This window comes from Nicotiana sylvestris, chromosome 2 (genome assembly GCF_000393655.2).
Source record: "Nicotiana sylvestris chromosome 2, ASM39365v2, whole genome shotgun sequence".
NCBI classification, from domain to species: Eukaryota; Viridiplantae; Streptophyta; class Magnoliopsida; order Solanales; family Solanaceae; genus Nicotiana; species Nicotiana sylvestris.
Window position 1 is genome coordinate 43,119,736 of NC_091058.1, and position 23,096 is coordinate 43,142,831.

The window sequence follows — 23,096 nt, forward strand, 5'->3', positions numbered from 1 at the left end:
TTATAGAAGAAAGAAAGCTGCTGTGTAAGCTGCTACTATACCAGATATGGATAATCTTCTACTGAGAGCAATGTTTATCCATAACGGAGTACTGAATGGATAAGCTCATTGTACCCAGTATATATAATCTTCTACTAGGGGCAATGATTATCCATAACAGAGTACTGAAAGGATAAGCTCATTGTACCCGATATGGATAATTTTCTACCGGGAGTAATGTTTATCCATAATCGGGTACCGAAGTGATAAACTTCTTAAGAAAACTTATTTCCAATAGAATACTAAATAGATAAACATATTTACGGCGAATTATCATATGTATAAGCTTCTTTAGGAAACTTATTTATAACAGAGTACTAAATAAACATCTATAATATAATATATTTATAACAAAAAGACCTTTAAGAATTTGCTTAGTTAAAAATATTGTTGAAAATTCTATGGTTGAACCCCTAAGGAAGTTTAGGTTCAACAAAACCTCCCACGGGTCCTCGTCTATTTATGCATCTCTCTTTTTCCTACCATTTCATTTCCTTTTCTCTTCCCATATATAAAACCAAACCATTTCGTTGGACTTATTTACCTCCACTTGAAACCCCTCCTCCATCTACTCTTATCAACTCTTTATGGCATTTAAATCAACTACTTCTAACTGAAAAAATAGAATTCCAATCCCACACAAAAATGAAAATCTTCTTCACTTTCTTCATCTTCCTTTCTCTTTTCGCATTCTCATCAAAATCAGAATCCACTTGCAAAAATAACACAGATTTATCTCTAGTTTCAAAGGCTTTCAGCTCTGTTTATGGCTTCAATATCACTTGGTTCAGCTCAAACTGTTCCTCTACCATTCCAATAACTGTGATAAAGTTATCTTCAAGAAATCTAACTGGCACAGTCTCATGGAAATACTTAAGAAATTTGTCACATCTTCGTACTGTAGATCTCTCAAACAATTCCTTAAAAGGTTCTGTTCATCCTCTGTTTTGGTCAATCTCATCTTTGGTTGAAGTCAACTTATCCAAGAATAAGCTAGGGGGAACAATTGCTGTAACTAGTTCATCTCATATTCAAAGACTTGATCTTTCTTTCAACAGGTTTACCAACTTGGGCTCTACTTTTTATGGTTTTCCTAATCTCACTTCTCTTGACCTTTCACATAATGATCTCAAGATTTTGCCTTTTTGGTTCAACAACCTAACCAAGCTTGAAAATTTGAGCATTTCTAGTTGTAACATTTATGGCAATCCAAAACCAATTTCACATATCAAGTCACTGAAGCATTTAGATGTTTCTTTCAACCACATGAATGGTACATTTCCTAATGATTTCCCTCCTATTTCCAGTCTCAATTTCTTGAATATCTCATTCAATAACTTTACTGGACTAATACCTCAAGACCAGTTTGCAAAATTTGGTAACTCTTCTTTTATTCATGCTGGCCATTTGCAAACCAAGAACGTAAAATTACCAAATCCCAAGAATTCCTCAGAATTTCACATCAAACATCATAACTTCACAACCCCACCACACAAAATGTTGCCTATCAAACAGAAACCTACTAAACCAATGGACAAAAACACCAAGAGAAAGAAACCCAAATCAAGAAAGAAAGTTTTAATCATAGCCATTTCAGCTGCTTCTGCATTTCTAATCTTGGCCATAGGGTCAGTCATATTGTGTCTCTACAAGAGGAGAAAAACAGTGGCTAGGAAAAACAAATGGCTAATCTCAAAACCAATTCAAATACCATTCAGAATGGACAAGTCAGGGCCATTTTCATTTGAGACAGAGTCAGGAAGTTCGTGGGTAGCTGACATAAAAGAACCAAGTTCAGCACCAGTTGTGATGTTTGAGAAGCCATTGATGAACTTTACATTCAAGGACCTCATAGCAGCTACATCTCACTTTGGGAAAGAATCATTGTTAGCTGAAGGGAGGTGTGGGCCCGTTTACAGAGCCGTACTTCCAGGTGACCTCCACGTGGCAATTAAGGTCCTGGAGCATGCTAGGGAACTAGGTCATGATGATGCTATTGCTTTGTTTGAAGATCTGTCAAAGCTTAAGCACCCTAATCTGTTGCCTATTTCCGGTTTCTGCATTGCAGGTACAGTTTTCTTCTCTTCTTCACTTTCCTTTTGACCATTTTCAATTTTACATGCAGGGGTCAGTAGAAAATCTGATACTCCCTCCGTTATTTGAACTTATTTCCTTTTTATTCTGTGCAAAGAAAATGACCTATTTTTTTTATTTGGAAATAATTTATCTTTATGCATTGATTTATAACCACACAAAATATACGTGCCTCATTTTACACCACAAGTTCAAAAATCTTCTTTCATTTCTTAAACTTCGTGCTCATTCAAATGAGTTCACAATAAATTAAAACGAAGGGAGTATTATTTTATAATATTGTGTCTGATGGGGTGAAATGCTAAATATGTGGCACTCTTTAAATGGGGTTCCCCCTTATTTTCAGTAAGGAAGAAAAATGGAGAAATTTTTTGTGTGATATTTAAGGGAGGATATTTGAGGACTTGAGGCGGAACCATATTAAATGTATTCACGTGGAGGATGAGAGGTGAAAGAGTACAGTCAGTAGTGAGTAATGAGACAGAAATCTTTGCAACCATAGAAACGTAAGCAGTAGTTATGATAACAAGCAGTAAATAGGAATGCGTGAATAATTTGGATGTTAGTACTATGAGTACAACATTACATTTGAAACTGCTTTAAATGCTTTGTAAATTGTGTCCATTTTTACCCAACAAAGTCAAAAAATTTGTATTATATGTCTCATGCAACTATGAGACAACTTTTTTTATACAATTAGTGTAAATTATAAGATACACAAATAAAACTTCTCAACAAAGTCAAACTTTCAAATCTTATGCCAGATTGGGATTTAAAAAAAATTGAACTGTAAACGTCATTTATGATAATGCTCTTTGTAACTTGTGTCCATTTTGACATAACAAAGTCAAAAGTTTAAAATCTTACCAGATTGGGAGGATGGGTGTTGAACTGTCCAACCTTATTTTATGATTTTGGAAGAATGTTGCATAAATGTTTTCCATAAATTATATTTTCTTGGAGAACCTTTTTTTAAGCATTAATGGTTCCAAAAGAATACAACAACAACAACGATCCAGTATAATCCCACAAGTGGGGTCTGGGGAAGGTAGTATGTACGCAGACCTTACCCCTACTCCGAAAGGTAGAGAGGCTGTTTCCAGGAGACCCTCGGCTCAAAAGAAGCAATAGGAGATGATACATTAGTTATGTAAAAATGCGTAATAAAACAGCAACAATATATAAGAGATATGAAATATGAAATACAGGATACGACAACGAAAATACGAATCTTTTATCCAAAAAGAATGTTTTATTCAATTGAAAATGTCTTAAAGTTGGAAAGCTAGAGTAGAATTAAACAGTTAAGCCGCCAAATTTGTTCTCTACATTATTTATGATTGGAAAAATTATTTCATGACATGCAGCAGTTGATTGTACAATCAAACTCGTTGTAAATAATATTGAAGAAAAGTTGCTCCATTTGAAAAGAACAGAAACAAGGAATCCAAATTATTGATCCTTTCTATCATATCATATTTAAAGCTAATTTAATGTTCCCCTTGACGCAGGGAAAGAGAAGCTAGTGTTGTACGAGTTCATGGCTAATGGTGACCTCCACCGATGGCTACACGAGCTTCCAACTGCTGCCACAAACGTGGAGGATTGGACTACTGACACGTGGGAGCAGCAAAATGGGTCCCATCTGACATCACCGGAGAAAATGGAATGGCACACGCGCCACCGCATTGCGGTTGGCATAGCGCGTGGACTAGCCTACCTCCACCACGCTCAGTCAAAGCCGGTGGTTCACGGCCATTTGATACTGTCTAATATCTTATTGGCCGATGACTTTGAACCTCGAATAGCCGACTTTGGACTGAGTCACGACCGAGTCGGTGGATCTACTGAGAAGGATGTGTACGATTTTGGAGTCGTACTGGTGGAGTTACTAACCGGAAAAGCCGGTTCGGATGACACGATCAAGTGGGTGAGAAGGCTAGTGAAGGATGGACATGGAGCGGATGCGCTTGACTCGAGACTAAGACTCGGTGGCGACTCAGTGAGTGGGATGGTGGAGTGCCTCCGAGTTGGATATCTGTGTACGGCGGAGAGCCCAAATAAGCGACCTAGAATGCAGCAAGTTTTGGGGTTGGTAAAGGACATACACCCCACCAACTCGGAACTCATTTGAGTTGACTCAATTCAACTCGGTAACTGCTAACATCCTAATCTCTAAGCTACCACTCTCATCGCAGCGCGTGGTGGCACGACGAGGAAATACTGGCTGGCAGCATTGAATTATTGTACTCCCCATGTGTTTGATTGACCTCTGAAGAGTCAACAGTACAAGACATCTCTCCACTAAGGTTTCCACTCAAGGGCATTCGGTCACGTGCATGTCACGTGTTTTCATTGTCAGGAAGATGCACTTCAAAATCTAGTGAGAGGGACATGTTTGCTTGGTTGTCTAAGTTTATTCGTCTTACTATTCTCCTCCTTTTCTTTTTGTATTTTGTATATCAAATTAGAGATAAAAAAGAATTTGCACAAAAATATGCGGGTAAAGCTTGGTTTTGACAGAATATTTATTATTTTTGTTTGGTTTAATCAAAGAGTCGTATTGTATTTGAAGTGGAGCAGAGAAACCAGAGAATCCCACTTATTGCTTGTCTCTTCTAAGGGGCATTAGCATCATCAACTCCTTTAGTTTTCTACTCTTTTTTATCTTTAATTTAAACATTTCTTGTTCGTTTGTTCTTTTCCTTTTTCATTTGTTGCTTTATTCCCTTTAATTTTTATAGGAGCAGTCTTTAATTTTGCAATAGAGGACAAAAGGTAGTGATGAGTATCTAATAAAGTGGTTTAGAACAATCTTTCCTAAAGTGATTGGATCAAATATTGAACCAATGAAGGTATCCCATGAGGACTTTTAATTCTATCTTATTTCACTACATTTAACCTTTGCAGCATTTGGATGCCACCAAGGCCACATGGGGTGCCTTTAATTATTCAAAAAAAATCAAAAAAAAAAAAAAGAATCAAGGATTTGAAATATTAATAGTCAATTTTGTAGGCCAAAATACCACTCTATCAACTAGCACATTATTTTGACCTGTTCTCAATGGCAGACAGTATACTAAGCATTGATTTATCCTTTCTTCATTCTCTTTTTGTTTTAAAATTTTGGGATAAAAATCCAAAAGAATCATATTTGAACAATTAACAAATAGAAATAGATAAAACATGATTGGGAGATCGAAGAAATTGAGGTAAAAGATTATCCATTGGCTATTGTATGGGTCCAAATTTGACCGATCATGACCGACGACGAGTATGACGATTGACGGAGTCTCCTCGAATTGATGCCCTGAGGGAGACGATCATGAAATAAACCAGAGACGGGACGACCCTTGTAATAATGTATGGCCATCAGGGGACATTTGAAATATTCCTTGTATTTTGTCTCCTACAGTTTAGAAGAGTTTCTCTCTTGGTATAAAAGTAGGACAATAACCTTGTAACTGACATTCAACACTCTGGAGACATTACTATTTATGAATGAAAAGAAACCTCGTGACCTATCTTCACTTTGTCTATCGATCTTTCTAGAGATTATTATCCTCAGCTAAGATTTACCCTTCATCTTTGATTGATTTGCTCAAAAAAGTTTTAATATCTTTTGAGTCAAACAATTTGGCTCCGTTTGTGGGGATTTCTATAACTAAAATTATAGTTTTCATCTAGATTCTTGAAAGACATAATCACCTTTCTTCAGCTCCATAAAAGCCAACGATGGCGGTAAAAGGGAGAAGCGAGGCTAAAGACAATAGAGGGTGTCACAAACAACCTCCTGAATTCCCTCAACGAAGCCGGAGGAGAAGACAGGGAGAATGCAACACCAAGTGTTACACCTGAAGGAGAGATCTCACCTACTCCGCACGGAGATCTAACGATCTTGCGCGAGAGGGAAACCTCAACATCCGCAGTAGGAGAAGCGCCACCGGCTATCAAAAGGCTACTAGAAGAATGGTTAACGAGTACCTTAAGCAACATGCTCGAGAAACCCATTCAGGGAGGTGTCGAAGACGCGCTACCCACAGAAACCGTAGCTGCTGCCGATGAGTCAAACTCTACACGAACAGGTAACGCCCGTACTGTCACTGATACAGGCAACGACGCACTCACGACCATCTTAAAGAAAATGGAAGAGATGAAAAATGAGAACAAAACACTCCGCGGCCAGATGAAGGAACATCAGGAGAGGGTTGATAAAATACCAGGCACTCCAAAGTTGTTACCAAAATGCGATGTGGTCTGATTCGTCGAACAACCATACAACGAAGAGGCAACTCCCCATTCTAATCTAAAGACTTTCAAAATGCCGCCATATTTGAAAATATATGATGGGACCACGAACCCGGAGGATCACTTAATCCATTATGTTACTACAGTAAAAGGTAATGATCTATCAAAAGAACAGGTATCGTGTGTGCTGCTGATAAAGTTCGGCGAAACTCTGATGGGGGGAGCATTGATATGGTATTCCCAACTACCAGCACGATCGATATCGATGTTCGAAGAAATGGCAGATAAGTTCATCACCACTCACGCGGGAGCGAAAAAGGCCGAGGCTAGGGTCAATGATATATTCGCCGTTAGGCAAATGACGGGCGAGGGACTTCGGGATTTCCTAACCCGATTCAATACAGTAAGGATGAGCCTACCAAACATGTTAGAAGGGATGGCAGTAGAAGCCTTTCAAAATAAGTTAAACAGAAATGGATCAAAAGCGACGAAAAAACTACTCAGTAGACTCATGAAGTACCCCCTACCACGTAGGAAAGATCCACAACGCCTATTGCGCCGAAGTGAGGATAGATGAGTACGACCTGAACGGCCCGCTTCAGCGATTAACATCAGTCCAGACCGAGACCAGGAGAGATCGACGTAACGACGGGCGAACGGATCAACTGCCACGTTTCAATCGAGAAAGGCATCAGCCCTATAGCCGAACACCCAATCTGCCTCCTCCACGACATGTGGATGTCGCGCCCCGACACATTGCACCCCTCCGAAACGAAAGAGGTATGCCTTCATTGCTATCTGCTCATAATTTTTGTGTTTCTCCTTCAGAGATAGTGTACACACTGGAAAAACTTGGCACGAAGGTGCAGTTGCCGCAAAAAATAAATCAGATCCGAGCAACAGGAGGTCGAACGTCTTGTGTGAATTCCACCAGGAGAGAGGACACAAAACCGAACACCACATAGGCATGCGACAAGAAGTAGTGAGGATGTTAAACGAGGGATACCTGAAAGAACTGCTGAGCGATAAAGGACGAACCAACTTCGCTTGTGGGCGCGACCAACATCAAGGACCTCCGAAGCCACCATCACCAGCTCGTACCATACAGATGATCATTAGCGGTGGCGACGATATGGTAATCAACCACGTAAAATTCACCACCACACATAAACTTAAGTGGATAATTGCCCACGAATGGTATGACGACCTCGAAGACAGTATTATCTTCGATAAGTCGGATATCGACGGTTTGTCTTTCCCTCACTATGATGCTTTAGTTATAACTTTATGCATTGCGGATACCGATTTAAAAAGAATAATGGTGGATGACGGAAGCGGCGCATGTATTGTTCACCCACGAGTTCTCGTGCAAATAAGACTCGAGGATAAAATAATATCGTATTGCATATCACTAACGGGTTTTAATAATGCAGTGGAGCGAACATCTGGAGAAATAGGGCTACCCGTCCTGGTCGGATGGGTCACCCTGGAAATGACATTCCATGTTATGAATCAGGAACAACCTATAACGCCATCATAGGACGTCCATAGATACACGCCATGCGAGCCGTCCCGTCAAGTTTTTACCAAGTAATCAAATTTCCCACCCCATGGGGAATATTCAGCATCTGAGGCGAGCCATGCACCGCCCAATAATGCTACCGGATGGCCCAAGATTGCACACATACCAAACAACTAAACGGGGCAAGTGCGGAGGCATAACAATCAGCCATGTCGGGAACCATACCCGACATACAAGTAGAAGCCATCAAAGACCCGGACATCGTAGAAGCTTGCAAGGCAACTGTAGAGGATCTCGATCCCGTGTAGTTGGACAATATCGATAATACTAAAAAGGCTTATGTTGGACACAACCTCTCGGATCCAAGTAAATATCGTGAGTTTTTAACTAACAACGTCAATTTATTTGCCTTTTCCCACTCAGACATGCCAGGAATCCCAAGGGAGATCGCCACACTCAGGCTGGATGTCGATCCACTTCATCCGCCGGTACGACAAATAAGGAGAAAGTTCAATGCCTCCATCATGAGGCAGTCGACAAGGAGGTTGATAAATTACTCGCTAACAGTTCCGTCAGAGAGTCAAAATACCCCCAATGGGTCGCCAATGTGGTCATGGTCAAAAAGAAGAACGGGAAATGGCGGATGTGTGTCGACTTTACCGACCTGAACAAAACGTGCCCGAAGGACTCCTTTCCATTGCCCCACATCGACCAGCTCATCGATGCGACAACGGGGCACAAACTGTTGAGCTTTTTGGACGCCTACTCCGGTTATAATCAAATTGTAATGGTCGAAGAAGATCAAGAAAAGACAACCTTCATCACTTACCGAGGGACATATTGCTATAAGGTAATGACGTTCGGATTCAAGAACGCAGGGGCCACATATTAAAGACTAGTTACCAAGATGTTCAAAGAATAGCTCGACAAGACCATGAAAGTTTACATCAATGACATGCTAATAAAGTCGACAAAGAAAGAGGACCATATCGGCCATCTGAAGGAGGCCTTCGAGATATAAGGTAATACAGAATGAATTTGAATCGGAAATATGTGCCTTTGGCGTAACTTCGGGAAAGTTCCTTGGTTTCCTAGTGTCACAAAGAGGTATCAAGGTCAATATGGATCAGATCAGGGCCATCGACGCAATACCAGAGATACTGACCAGCAAAAAGCAGGTGCAAAAATTGACAAGACGAGTAGCCGCCCTATCGAGGTTCATTTCACAGTCCTCAAATAGATGTCACAAATTCTTCAACATGCTAAGAAAAGACCACAGACTGCAATGGAATGAAGAATCTGTCGACGCCCTAAGAAAACTGAAAGCGTATCTATCTTCGCCACCACTACTCGTCAAAGCGGACCCGGGAGAATGTCTACTTGTGTATCTAGCAGTTTTTGAAGTTGGGTAAGCGCCGTCTTGGTCCGTGAAAATGAAGGTACACAATCTCCGATTTACTATATTAGCAAGACCTTAATCAATGCCGAAACAAGGTACCCTCACCTTGAAAAACTAGTTTTGGCATTAGTCGTAGCTTCACGAAAGCTTAGACCGTATTTTCAATGTCACCCCATAAAAGTGGTGACAACCTTCCCCCTCAGAGGTATCCTACACAAACCCATACTATCGGGTAGCCTGGCCAAATGGGCCATAGAATTAAGCGAGCACGACATAACATACCAACCCTGAACTGCCATTAAGTCGTAGGTGCTCGCCGATTTTGTCGCTGATTTTAGCGCAGAAATATTGCTTGAAGTAGAATAGGAAGCGCCCCGCACTTCCACGCATACCGACCTCTGGGTCCTTTACACCGATGGTGCCTCTAACGTCTCGGGACTGGGACTCGTCCTCGAAGTCCCTACAGGCGAAGTAGTTTGCCAGTCCAAACGATGCCCCGAGATGACTAACAATGAGGCCGAGTACGAAGCCGTGATTGCAGGTCTGAAGTTAGCTCTCAAATATGGCGCCCGACGGCTCGTCCTCCATTGCAACTCCCAACTCGTAGTGAACCAGGTCACTGGGACTTTTCCAAATCAAAGAATAGAGACTACAGAAGTACAAGTCGGAAATTCACAAACTGCTGTCGGAATTCGATGAATGCCGCCTCGACCAGATACCCAAGGTGCAGAATATCAAAGCAGATGGCCTCGCCAAACTAGCTGCGGCCACCAAAAATATCAACAGGGAAAACGTGGTCACCCTCCTCCATTTCGCAATAGACCACGTCAAGGTACATTCTGTAAACTTAACTTGGGACTGGCGTAACCGCCTCGTAGCGTATTTGAAAGATGGAACGCTCTCGCAAGATAATAAAAAAGCCAAAAAACTCAGGGTACAGGCAGCCCGATACAGCCTCGTAAACGGTGATCTCTACAAAAGAACGTTCGGCAGGCCCCTAGCCAAATGTCTTGGGCCAAATCAAAAAAGGCGAGTACTGGAAGAAGTACACAAAGGGCACTGCGGCGCCCACACGGGAAATCGCACCTTATCCGATGCCTCATCTGCCCGGATACTATTGGCCTACCATGAAAAAAGAAGTCGCGGACTATGTCAGGAGATGTGAACAATGTCAGAAGTACGCTACTATGATACATCAAACTGGAGAACTCCTTCATTCTGTCACTTCACCATAGCCATTCATAAAGTGGGGAATGGACATAGTCGGCCCCCTCCCAGCAGGACGAGGTAAGGTACGTTTCCTCTTGGTTTTAACTGATTACTTTTCTAAATGGGTGGAAGCAGGTGCATACACTCAGATACGTGAGCAAGAGGTCATCGCGTTCATATGGAAAACCATAATATGCCATTTTGTCATTCCCAAAGAAATCAGCTGCGACAACGGACCTCAGTTCATCGGAAAGAGAACGACTGAGTTCTTCGAAAAGTAGCATATCAAACGAATACTCTCCACGCCATATCACACTGCCGCCAATGGTCAAGCCGAATCCTCCTATAAAGTAATACTGAATATATTGAAAAAGAAACTTGAGGATGCTAAAGGGCTATGGCCTGAACTACTACCGGAAGTATTATGGGCATATCGCACTACGCCAAAAACTAGCACAGGCGAGACGCCATATTCACTGGTTTACGGGACTGACATAGTTATACCTGTCAAGGTCGGAGAACCCAGTTTGAGATACTTCATCGAAAGCGGACCAAGCAACGACGAAAGTAGGCTACAAGATCTGGATGAAGTCAAAGAACGGAGATACATGGCCCATATAAGAATGGTAGCCTAGAAGCAGCAAGTGGAAAGGTACTACAACAAAAGGGCCAAGGTGCGACCGCTCAAAGTCGGAGATTACGTCCTCAAGGCTAAAACACAAGCAACGAAAGACCCTAATGAGGGAAAACATGGAACAAACTGGAACGGACCATACAAAATCATAGCTGCAGCAAATAAATGAGCATTCCAATTAGAAACAATGGAGGGAAAACTATTCCAAAATAATTGGAATGTCGCCCATCTCAAGTACTTCCACTACTAAAAGAAGGCGTCACCTAAGTCGTACTATTTTTCTCTCACTCGGGTTTTGTCCCAATCGGGTTTTCCTGAGGAGACTTTTAATGAGGCGGAAAGGGAGACACCTCAAGGATCGAAGTGTTGTTCATTACCCCGACCCGTCGACATGATCTCCGGAGTGAAATAATGAAGGGACTGGATATAGATAATCATCTCCATTGTATGTACAGGGTCATGTGACTCTCACGAGAATTTAATCAAATCTCCATTGTATGTGCAGAGTCGACATGTGATCCTTACAAGTATATAATCAAACATCCATTGCATGAATAAAATTGACATGTCTTCCTACGGGAATACAATCAAATCTCCAAAAAGAAATGGCCAAGGCCATCGAAAAAAGCATGAGTTCGACCTCATTCGAACTACGACGTCATCCTACTTCGACAATAGTTCGAAGCAACATCCCAATGGCCAAGTCCATCGACAAAAGCATGAGTTCGACCTTATTCGAACTACGATGGGATCCTACTTCGACGACAGTTCGAAGCAACATCCCAATGCCCAAGGCCATCGACAAAAGCATGAGTTCGACCTCATTCGAACTACGATGGGATCCTACTTCGACGACAGTTTAAAGCAATATCCCAATGGCCAAGGCCATCGACAAAAGCATAAGTTCGACCTTATTCGAACTACGATGGGATTCTACTTCGATGATAGTTCGAAGCAACATCCTAATGGCCAAGGCCATCGACGAAAGCATGAGTCCGACCTCATTCGAACTATGACGAGATCCTACTTTGACGAAAGTTTGAAGCAACAACCCAATGGCCAAGGACATCAACGAGAATGTGAGTTCAACCACGTTCGAACTATGACAGGACACTACTTCGACGACAGTCCAAAGCAACATCCCAATGGCCAAGGCCATCGACTTAATAGCTTAATAGCTCGACAGTTAACCCGGATATCATAAACATTGCAAAGAAGAGCAAATCGACAAAATATATTTTACATTTCATCAAAATGTTATTTACACTTGTCTTTACAAACGGGCTCAAGTATTCCCCCCGCAAAAACCCCAAAACAAAAGCAAGTACAAACAAAGACTACACATCATCCCCAGTGGGGTAAGCATCTTCGTACCACGAGTTCGAAGTAAGACGGTTCGCATCATTAGAGTTAATGTCATCCCTGTCAGGTGTGAGAGGGTCGTACCCGCATGCCTCATGAGCTGCACGAGCTTTAGTGTGAACGGCCTGAAGCTCCACCTCAGTAGCCTTCCCTCGGCCTGAAAAGCCTTATACACGTCAAGCCGAGCCTCAACAGGGACTGATAACTCATATAAATGACGGGGCACGACCGGATCGGCTGAAGCACAAGACATGGAAGGATGAGAACGCAGACTTGCATCCTCCACCCTCAACAAGGCCACTTGTCCATTTAACGCAGCCAGCTCCGCCTCCAGTACTTTGACACGCCCTTCGAGCCCCTCAACCTTACGATTAGAGGCCTCCTTCTTTTCAGCCAGCTCCGTACTGCAAACGCGGAGGGCATTCTCCAAAGATGCGATTCCAGAAATAGCTACCGCCAACTTATCATTACCAATGCTTAGCTCGCCCGTAAGACCCTCTACCTCCACCGCCTTCGCATTCAACCTAGAGGTCAAACCGACCACCTTTGCCTGTAAGTCGGAATTTTCGGACATCATCCCCTACTCAACTCAAGCTCTCATCCTTCACCTTAAGGGAAGCCTCGAGTTCACTCTTACGAGCGACAGTATTCATGAGCTTCTCATCCCGCTCCCTCAACTCTTAGATCTTACGCCTTAGTTGGTCCTCCCGCTGTTTGAGCCCTTTATGAAACAACTGAAACTCAGGGTCCTGATGATAAATGTTGGCCATCGCACGATGCTTAGCACGATACTGTTGATATTTGTCGACATCTTCTTATAAAGGCCCGTCCTTCTCCTCTCCCTACGCTCGCTCAATCTCCATGACGAGGGTCTGACAAAAAAGAGGAGAAGTTAGAAACAAAATGCAGAACAATGATCACCACACAAACCCAACGACGAAAAAGGAAGGAAAGGAACCTACATGCAAGGCCATACTGGCGACTTTCTAAGACAACTACGCGTCGCTCATCACCCTAAGCACCTCGTTTTCAGGGGAAGCACATAGTGGAGCTAGAGCAGATGCCAACTTCCTCGCAGTTCAGCAGCAAGTTGTAATCCCTCGGGACGACTATGTGATGATCAGACCCTTCCATTCAGACCTCCACATGAGTATGGTGACCTACGAACTCATTGACATCCTCTGGGTCGACATCTGAACCTGAGTCGTCACCCTCAACACGACGTCCTCCGACGTTGGACGGCGTACCACCCTCAGCAGAGCGCACTGAGCCAGCTGCCGGGTAAACTCTTTCCACTTGGGGAGATCTCCTTGATAAAATGACATCAGCCATAATTACGGGCATGGGAGCCATCTGCAACGCCCTGCTTTTATCAGCATCCATGACCACGCCATTCCTAAGTTCCAGCCTCATTTTTTTTCTCGATAACGGCTCATCCCTGTTAGAGGATTCGTCCAAAGGATGTGGAGCCGGTACCGAAGAAGCCTTCTCCCTTACGACCACGACTCGAGAAGGACCTTCTAATTGAATAGGTTAAGGACGACCCTCTTGAATAGAATCACTCAAAACAAACTGCGTGTTTGCGGCAACAACGACCTGTCGAAATGCGGGGACTGGCGCCCTCCACCTAGAAGCTTCTCGACCTGTCATCATGAAGTGTCGTATTAAAAAACAAGGTCATATGGCCAATGAAGTGGTAAGGAAAATATTAATCAGAAAAGACTCTAGGGCCATAACGCTTCACGAAGGCGGGCCAATCTCGAGTCTCTGCTGCATAAGGCAACAGACGGGCTACCTAATCCCTGATATCCGCAATAGGGCGAGGCGGACGTCCCAAAGCTGCAAACGGGAAGCAAACAAATTTTATAATGAATACAGATGAAAGAAGAGCAAAACGAGTGGCGACACTTACGAGTCTCATTCCATTGCTCCGAGAACCTGGCGGAGTCAGAAACGACATGTTCGATTTTGACAAAGAAATACTTATGCCAAAACGTGCGACTTGCCCGGTCATCTGTCCCGTCCACTAGCCCTTTCGTACCACGGAGCCTCAAATGCACCATTGTACCCCTATGGAAGCCAGGCGTGAACATGTGCAAAATGTGGTGGATAGAAGCGTACATTCTGCCAACTCTTCATACTTGGTCAACAACAGAAGTATCTTGAGTGTATACGGCGTAAGTTGCGCTGGACAAACTTGGTAGAACCTACAGAATTCTTCCGCTAAGGGGAAGAGAGGAAGAGTATAGTCAATCATAAAAGGGTACTCATAAAAAGCGCAGTACCCAGGCCTGTGGACATCTACGTAATCTCTCCCCGCCGGAACCATATCTACATGAGCGGGAATGTCGTACTTTACACGAAGAGCATCAATATGAAATTGCTCCATCTCGGAGAATACGGGGTCCGGAGTAGGAGGGGGATCTTTGAGGAAGTCATTTCGAGATAAGGGATGCCTCGACAATAGCTCCTCCACCGTAGAAAGGCTGTCACCCTTTTCCCCCACCGTATCTCCACCGCCAGAAGAGTGTGCCATGGATAATAAGGTGGCCTTAGGAACCTCTTCACGAGAACGACGATACCTTGGCATGATATCATTCAAAGGGGTATCAACAAAAAAAGAAGAAGGAGGAAGAAGTTTCGAATGAAGAACGTAAGAAGAAGCAGAAGGGTATGAGGGCAAGCTCGGAAGAATGAATGAGGTTATCAAGAGTGTAATGGCCAAAAACTTTCGAAAAATCAAACCCTTCCCCTATTTATAGGGTTGGGTGGCGCCAGAATCGAAGCGGAGAGCCACAAAGTAGCGCTAAAACCTAAGCATCAAGCCATCAACTCCTGCCTCGAAAACATGCGTGATGATGACGCACGTGAAGATGACATCATTTCCTGGTAAAGTATATTACCGGGTGCCTTGCCAAGCACGCCAACCTCCCCTCATTGGCCATTTCGTAACGTCACAACGGCTCAAATTTCTCCATAGGAACGCATGGTGTCCGCTCATTGAGGACGCACCCAGTTGTGACCCCGATAAGCGGAGGGACTAACTGTATGGGTCCAAATTTGACTGACCACGACCGACGATGAGTATGACGATTGACAGAGTCTCCTAGAATTGATGCCTTGAGGGAGACGACCTTGAGACAAACCAGAGACGGGACGTCCCTTGTAATAATGTATGGCCATCAGGAGACATTGGGAATATTCCTTCAAATATTCCTTGTATTTTGTCTCCTACAGTTTAGAAGAATTTCTCTCTTAGTATAAAAGGAGGACAATAACTTGTAACTGACATTCAACACTCTGGAGACATTACTATTTATGAATGAAAAGAAACTTCATGACCTATCTTTACTTTGCCTATTGATCTTTCTAGAGATTATTATCCTCAGCTAAGATTTACCCCTTCATCTTTGATTGATTTGCTCAAAAAGGTTTTAATATCTTTTGAGTCAAACAACTATTGTATATTCCAAAGAAGATTTGGGGGGTCTGATTATTTGGGATCAAAATAATGAGGGAAAGTATTTAAAAAGCAAAATCAACATGTATGGAAGTTCCTGTTTCAATTATCTCACTTTCTAAGGTTTGGTCCTTTTCTCCTTTCCCACTTTTTTTTCCCCTTCAGATTTAATCTCATCATTGGCCTTGTAAAGAGAAGTAATCAATTAAAGTAAAAGGCAGAAATACCTTTTGCCCCTTATCTTTTTTTTGGTTTTCCCAACCATTTTTGGAGAAAATGGCGAACAATGTTAGCTTTTCCTTCTTTTTTTTTACAAGAGAAACTTTAAAGTAAGCTAATATGACAAATATAAATCAGAAATGTCATTCCTAAATTACAGCAAAGAATAAAATGTGATGATACTTGAAATCTTAAGGAGTAAATAGGATTAATGATCAAAATTTTAACGACGTGAAGATCTCCTAAGTAAACTTTTTTTTTGGGTGGGGGGAGGGGTTGGTAAGGTCCAACTATACTTTTGAAAATGAAAAGGAGCTTATACCATATAAAAAAATTGGGACATGTTCAGATCTAGAAATAGGAATAGATAAGGGAAAAAGGTTAACCAATTACGAGGGAATAGAATGGTCCATAAATCAAACATGAGAACAAACTGGAAAAGAAGTTAAACTGTCCACTGAGTTGTATGCGATGAATATTACAGAGGAAGACAGTGATATGTTAACATGAAACTAGAATTAAAAAATTAAAGCAACCATGCGTGCCGTATGGTTTTTTTCCTTTTCTTGTTGTTGTTGTAAGTTTAACGTTAAAAATGTAAGTACTTGTACGTGGTGTTTATTACTCAAAGTTGAATTTTGATACTATACTTCCAGCAGCGAAAGCATAGGTTATTTGTGAAGTGCCTAAGGATTACTGTTCAAAACGTGTAATTTGATATAACATTAAATTGCAATAACATCTTATTGTTATGAAATATAACTCAAAGTAACAATATAGAACAAGGAAAAACCAGCTAAGAGATGTAGAGAGAAAGAGATGAGAGATTCTTATTTTTTTAATTGTGTGTATTTTTCTATTTATTACAAAGCCTTTATATAGGCAAGAAAAGCAAAAAATCACTATTGTAAAATATGTTATTAAGCATTTGAGAGGAAGATATGGAGGAGGTTATGGAGTTACAATCATAACTCCATAAGTATTAGAGTATTGAGAGTTATGGAGATAATGGAGAAGAGTAGACATTCACCATAATTTAATTTTCTTATAACACTTATCAAAATTTAGTCATTATTAAATTAAAAGTTCTAAAATCAAATAAAATAAAGGTAAATCTCATTAGAGGAGCTAACAAGAAAAATCTTTTTAAAAGAAAAAAACAAACTAGTTGATGGACAAAAATGGACTGTATTTACAATATGCGGCCCAAGTTAATTGTTAATGAGTGCATAGCAGTTTTGTAGCCCAGCTCAAATAAGAGCAAAGTGCTTCGTGTTAAAACTCCAAAAAGGAAAATGCCACCGTATAGCCGATCTCAAAATAATAGTCAAATTTTTTTATATATGTTTGTGTGTGTGCATATATATATATATATATATATATATATATATATATATATATATATATGTATATATATGTGTGTGTATGTTATATATAAAAATTATACAAATTTTATACATTTTTTCGGTTATCGAATATAAATAATTTATAGTGCGGGCTAAAAGTGATAATAGCCCAATTTATAAAGAGTCCGGCCCACAAAATTTCATGACCAAAGGAAGCTTTTTTATCTTCCTAAGATCGTTCTTGCAAAAAGTACGCTTGATGGATCTTTTTTTAGATCGCCATTTATATTTTTACTAGTTAATTTGTCCGCGAAGCGCGGTCCTCAAGATTGATTTCATTATAATTTTATTGACATTCACATATATATATATATTCAAATAATAACATATCTGCATCTCAAGAGCATTCAATGAATTATCAGGGAAATAGTACTCTCTAAACAATCTTATTTTTTGCATATTCTCCAACCACAACATTTCCTTACTAATCTAATTAACTGAGATTTGTACTGGATAAGCCCTTAGTAAAACCCTCCCTATCCGCTACAAAGAAGTTTTCCGCAACAAATAAAATTTAAATACAACTTATATATATATATATATATATTATGGTATTACATTAATTTTAAGAATACTAATAAAGAAAATCTACTAACATGTGTTTGGTGCTGGTTGCATGAAAAGCTCGACATTTCACCGTTTCAAGTCAACCCCTTTTCCCCTAACTTTAAGAGAACATTCTAAAATTAACAAACTCATTTAATTTAACTCTCATAAATTTCAAAACGCATGCTATAAAGGAAAATCAAGAAGTAACAATTGTACCCGTCCATTAAATAATCATCTCGGTGTTTTAAGACCTTGAAAGCGCTATCAATAATTCCCCGACTTGCGTGCGCAGTCCGTATAATTTTTCATATTACTGTTCACACATGTTACTGTTCACGACTACTGTTCATGCTGCTGTGAAGAAAATGCAACAGCTTTTCTTCAAGTCTAAATCGATCCGTTAACCTTCCGAAATCCACCCGAGGCCTTCGGGACCTCAACAACATACATCAACCAGTCCTAAAACATCATACGAACTTAGTCAAAACCTCAAATCACATCAAATAACGCTAAAATCGTGAATCACAACCCAAGTCAAGCCTAATAAAATAAGGAATGTCCAACTTCTATATTCGATGCAAAAACCTATCAAATCAAGTCCGATTGACTTCAAATTTTGCACACAAGTCATAAATGACATAACGAAGCTATGAAAATTTTTAGAACTAGATTCCGACCCCGATATCAAAAAGTCAACCCTCGGTCAAACTATCCAAAATCTTCTATTTTCCAACTTTTGCCAAAATGCGCCAAATTATCCTATAGACTTCCAAATCCGAACATGCGCCTATATGGTAAATCACCATACAAAGCTATTGGAATCATCAAAATTTCAATCCGGGGTCGTTTGCTCAATAGTCAAATATCCAGTCAAACTTAAGAAATCTTTAGCCATAGATTTCTAGATTCCGTTAAATGGCGATAATTTGAGCTAGGAACCTCCGAATACGAAACTACCGGAATGTTCAAGGCTACTGTTCATGAATACTGTTCAAGACTACTGTTCATGTTGCTGTGAAAAAAAATGCAACAGCTTTTCTTCAAGTCTAACTCGATCCGTTAACCTTCCGAAATCCACCCGAGGCCATCGGGACCTCAATAAAATACATCAACCAGTCCTAAAACATCATACGAACTTAGTCAAAACCTCAAATCACATCAAATAACGCTAAAACCGTGAATCACAACCCAATTCAAGACTAATGAAACTAGGAATGTCCAACTTCTATATTCGATGCAAAAACATATAAAATAAAGTTCGATTGAATTCAAATGTTGCACATAAGTCATAAATGACATAATGAAGCTATGAAAATTTTCAGAACTAGATTCCTACCCCGATATCAAAATGTCAACTCTCGGTCAACTTTCCAAAAATATTCTATTTTCCAACTTTTGCCAAAATGCGCCAAATTATCCTACAGACTTCCAAATACAAATCCGAACATGCGCCTATGTCCGAAATAACCATACAAATCTATTGGAATCATCAAAATTTCAGTCCAGGGTCGTTTGCTCAAAAGTCAAATCTCCGGTCAAACTTAAGAAATCTTTAGCCTTACCTTTCTAGATTCCGTTAAATGGCGATAACTTGAGCTAGGGACCTCCGAATTCGATTTCAGGCATATGACCAAGTCCCAAATCACGATACGGAACTATCGAAATGTTCAAGGCCACTGTTCATGAATACTATTCAAGGCTACTAATCATTCTGCTATGAAAAAAAATGTAGCTACTTTTCTTCAAGTCTAAATCGATCCGTTGACCTTCCGAAATCCACCCGAGGCCCTCGGGACTTCAATAAAATACATCAACCAGTCCTAAAACATCATACGAACTTATTCTAAACCTCAAATCACATCAAATAATGCTAAAACCGTGAATCACAACCCAATTCAAGCCTAATGAAACTAGGAATGTCCAACTTCTATATTCGATGCAAAAACCTATCGGATCAAGTCCGATTGACTTCAAATTTTGCTCACAAGTCATAAATGACATAACGAAGCTATGAAAATTTTCAGAACTAGATTCCTACCATGATATCAAAAAGTCAACCCTCGGTCAAACTTTCCAAAAATATTCTATTTTCCAACTTTTGCCACAATGCGCCAAATTATCCTATAGACTTCCAAATCCAAATCCGAACATGCGCCTATGTCCGAAATCACCACACAAAGCTATTGGAATCATCAAAATTCTAATACGGGGTTATTTGCTCAAAAGTCAAATCTGCGGTCAAACTTATGAAATCTTTAGCCTTAGATTTCTAGATTCCGTTAAATGGCGATAATTTGAGCTAGGGGCATCCGAATTTGATTTCGGGCATATGACCAAGTCCCAAATCACGATACAGAACTATCGTAATGTTCAAGGCTACTATTCATGAATACTATTAAAGGCTACTAATCATGCTGTTGTGAAAAAAAATGCAGCAGCTTTTCTTTAAGTCTAAATCGATCTGTTAACCTTCCGAAATCCACCCGAGGCCATCGAGACCTCAATAAAATACATCAACTTATCCTAAAACCTCATACGAACTTAGTTGAAACCTCAAATCACATCAAATAACACTAAAACCGTGAATCACAACCCAATTTCAAGCCTAATGAAACTAGGAATGTCCAACTTCTACATTCGATGCAAAAACTTATCAAATCAAGTCCGATTGACTTCAAGTTTTGCACACAAGTCATAAATGACATAATGAAGCTATGAAAATTTTCAGAACTAGATTCCGACCCCGATATCAAAAAGTCAACCCTCAGTCAAACTTTCCAAAAATCTTCTATTTTCCAACTTTTGCCAAAATGCACTAAATTATCCTATAGACTTCCAAATCCAATTCCGAACATGTGCCTATGTGTGAAATCACCATACAAAGCTATTGGAATCATCAAAATTTCAATCCGGGGTCGTTTGCTCAAAAGTCAAATCTCCGGTCAAACTTAAGAAATCTTTAGCCTTAGATTTCTAGATTCCGTTAAATGGCGATAATTTGAGCTAGGGGCCTCCGAATTCGATTTCGGACATATGACCAAGTCCCAAATCACGATACGGAATTATCAAAATGGTCAAAACTCAGATACCGAAATGTCACCTTTAAATTAAATAATCATCTCGGTGTTTTAAGACCTTGAAAGCATTATCAATAATTTCTCGACTTGCATGTGTAGTCCCTATAATTTTTTCGTATTACTATTCACACGTGTTACTGTTTACGCTACTGTACACGGCTACTATTCATGGATACATTTCAAGGCTACTGTTCATGAATACTGTTCATGTTGCTGTGAAAAAAATGCAGCAGTTTTTCTTCAAGTCTAAATCGATTTGTTAACCTTCCGAAATCCACTTGAGGCCCTCGGGACCTCAACAAAATACATCAACCAGTTCTAAAACATCATATGAACTTAGTCGAAACCTCAAATTACATCAAATAATGCTAAAACCGTGAATCACAACCCAAATCAAGCCTAATGAAACTAAGAATGTCCAACTTCTATATTCGATGCAAAAACCTATCAAATCAAGTCCGATTGACTTCAAATTTTGCACACAAGTCATAAATGACATAACAAAGCTATGAAAATTTTTAGAACTAGATTTCGACCCTGATATCAAAAAGTCAACCCTCGGTCAAACTTTCCAAAAATCTTCTATTTTCCAACTTTTGCCAAAATGCGCCAAATTATCCTACAGACTTCCAAATCCAAATCTGAACATGCGCCTATGTCCGAAATCACCATACAAAGCTATTGGAATCATCAAAATTCTAATCCGGGGTCGTTTGCTCTAAAGTCAAATCTTCGGTCAAACTTAAGAAATCTTTAGCCTTAGATTTCTAGATTCCATTAAATGACGATAAATTGAGCTAGGGACCTCCAAATTTGATTTCGGGCATATGACCAAGTCCCAAATCATGATACGGAACTACCAGAATGGCCAAAACTCAGATCTCTGTTTACTCAAATATTGACCGAAGTCAACTCAATTGAGTTTTAAAGCTCTAATTCACAATTTAATCAATTTTCACATAAAAACCTTTCGAAAAATTATACGGACTGTTCACGCAAGTCGAGAAATTTTTGATAGCGCTTTTAAGGTCTTAAAACACCGAAATGATTATTTTATTTAAAGATGACATTTTGGGTTATCACATTGCTCTGATACCACGCAACGTATTAATAGACGTCAGTATGCAAATGTGATGACCCAATGATAACTAGGAATTTTGACGCATTTTATACTCCTTCTTGCTTACGCTTTGATTATAAATTCATACAAAATAGTCCCAAAAGGCTCACAAGTTATGCTTGATTACAAGTTTGATCTACAAAATAACTACGATGTCAAAGATCAGCTCAAAAGAGTGAAACCTGTATAAGTATTGAAGACAAGATAAACTCAGGAAAAACAGGCGTAGTGCGGCCGCACTACACTTTGTGTGGTCCGCACTAAGGAGATTCAGAGAGCTCCTATTTCAGGAATTAAGGTAGTGCAGCCGCAGAAGGTTTTGTGCGGTCTGCACTGAAGGCAATGCGACTGCACTACCATTCTGTGCGGTCCACATAGCCAAGATTCAGAGAGATGCCAAGTTCAAGGATTGAAGCATGTGCAGTCTGCGGTCAATTCTGTGCGGACCGCGCTAGAAGCCTCTGCGGCCGCAGTCCATTCTGTGTGGCCCCCGGAGCCTGGGTTCAGAGAGTCAAGTTTTCAAGTTCAAGAGCCTAGTGCGGCCGCATACCATTTTGTGCGGTCCGCACTAACCCTGCAGGGGCATTTTTGTCTAGTTTTTCCTGCTTAGTATAAATACAATCTTTTTCCATCTTTAGGATATCAGACATTTTAGAATAGCTGCTGCGCTCGTGGGAACGTATCTTGTAGCCATTTTGGGCATTTTTACTTACTCTTTATCATTGAATCTTTGTATTTAGCTTAGCAATTAATTAATA

The 23,096-nt window shown here is 40.4% G+C and overlaps 1 protein-coding gene across 1 annotated transcript; it reads left to right on the top strand.

The window, feature by feature from the left end:
- Positions 1 to 587: 587 nt before the first annotated feature.
- On the top strand, positions 588 to 4,774 carry LOC104238125 (calmodulin-binding receptor kinase CaMRLK). The gene is made up of 2 exons (XM_009792406.2): positions 588 to 2,107; positions 3,645 to 4,774. Exons 1-2 carry the CDS (start codon positions 685 to 687, stop codon positions 4,265 to 4,267), a joined length of 2,046 nt encoding a protein of 681 aa, XP_009790708.1. The 5' UTR covers positions 588 to 684; the 3' UTR covers positions 4,268 to 4,774.
- Positions 4,775 to 23,096: the final 18,322 nt, after the last annotated feature.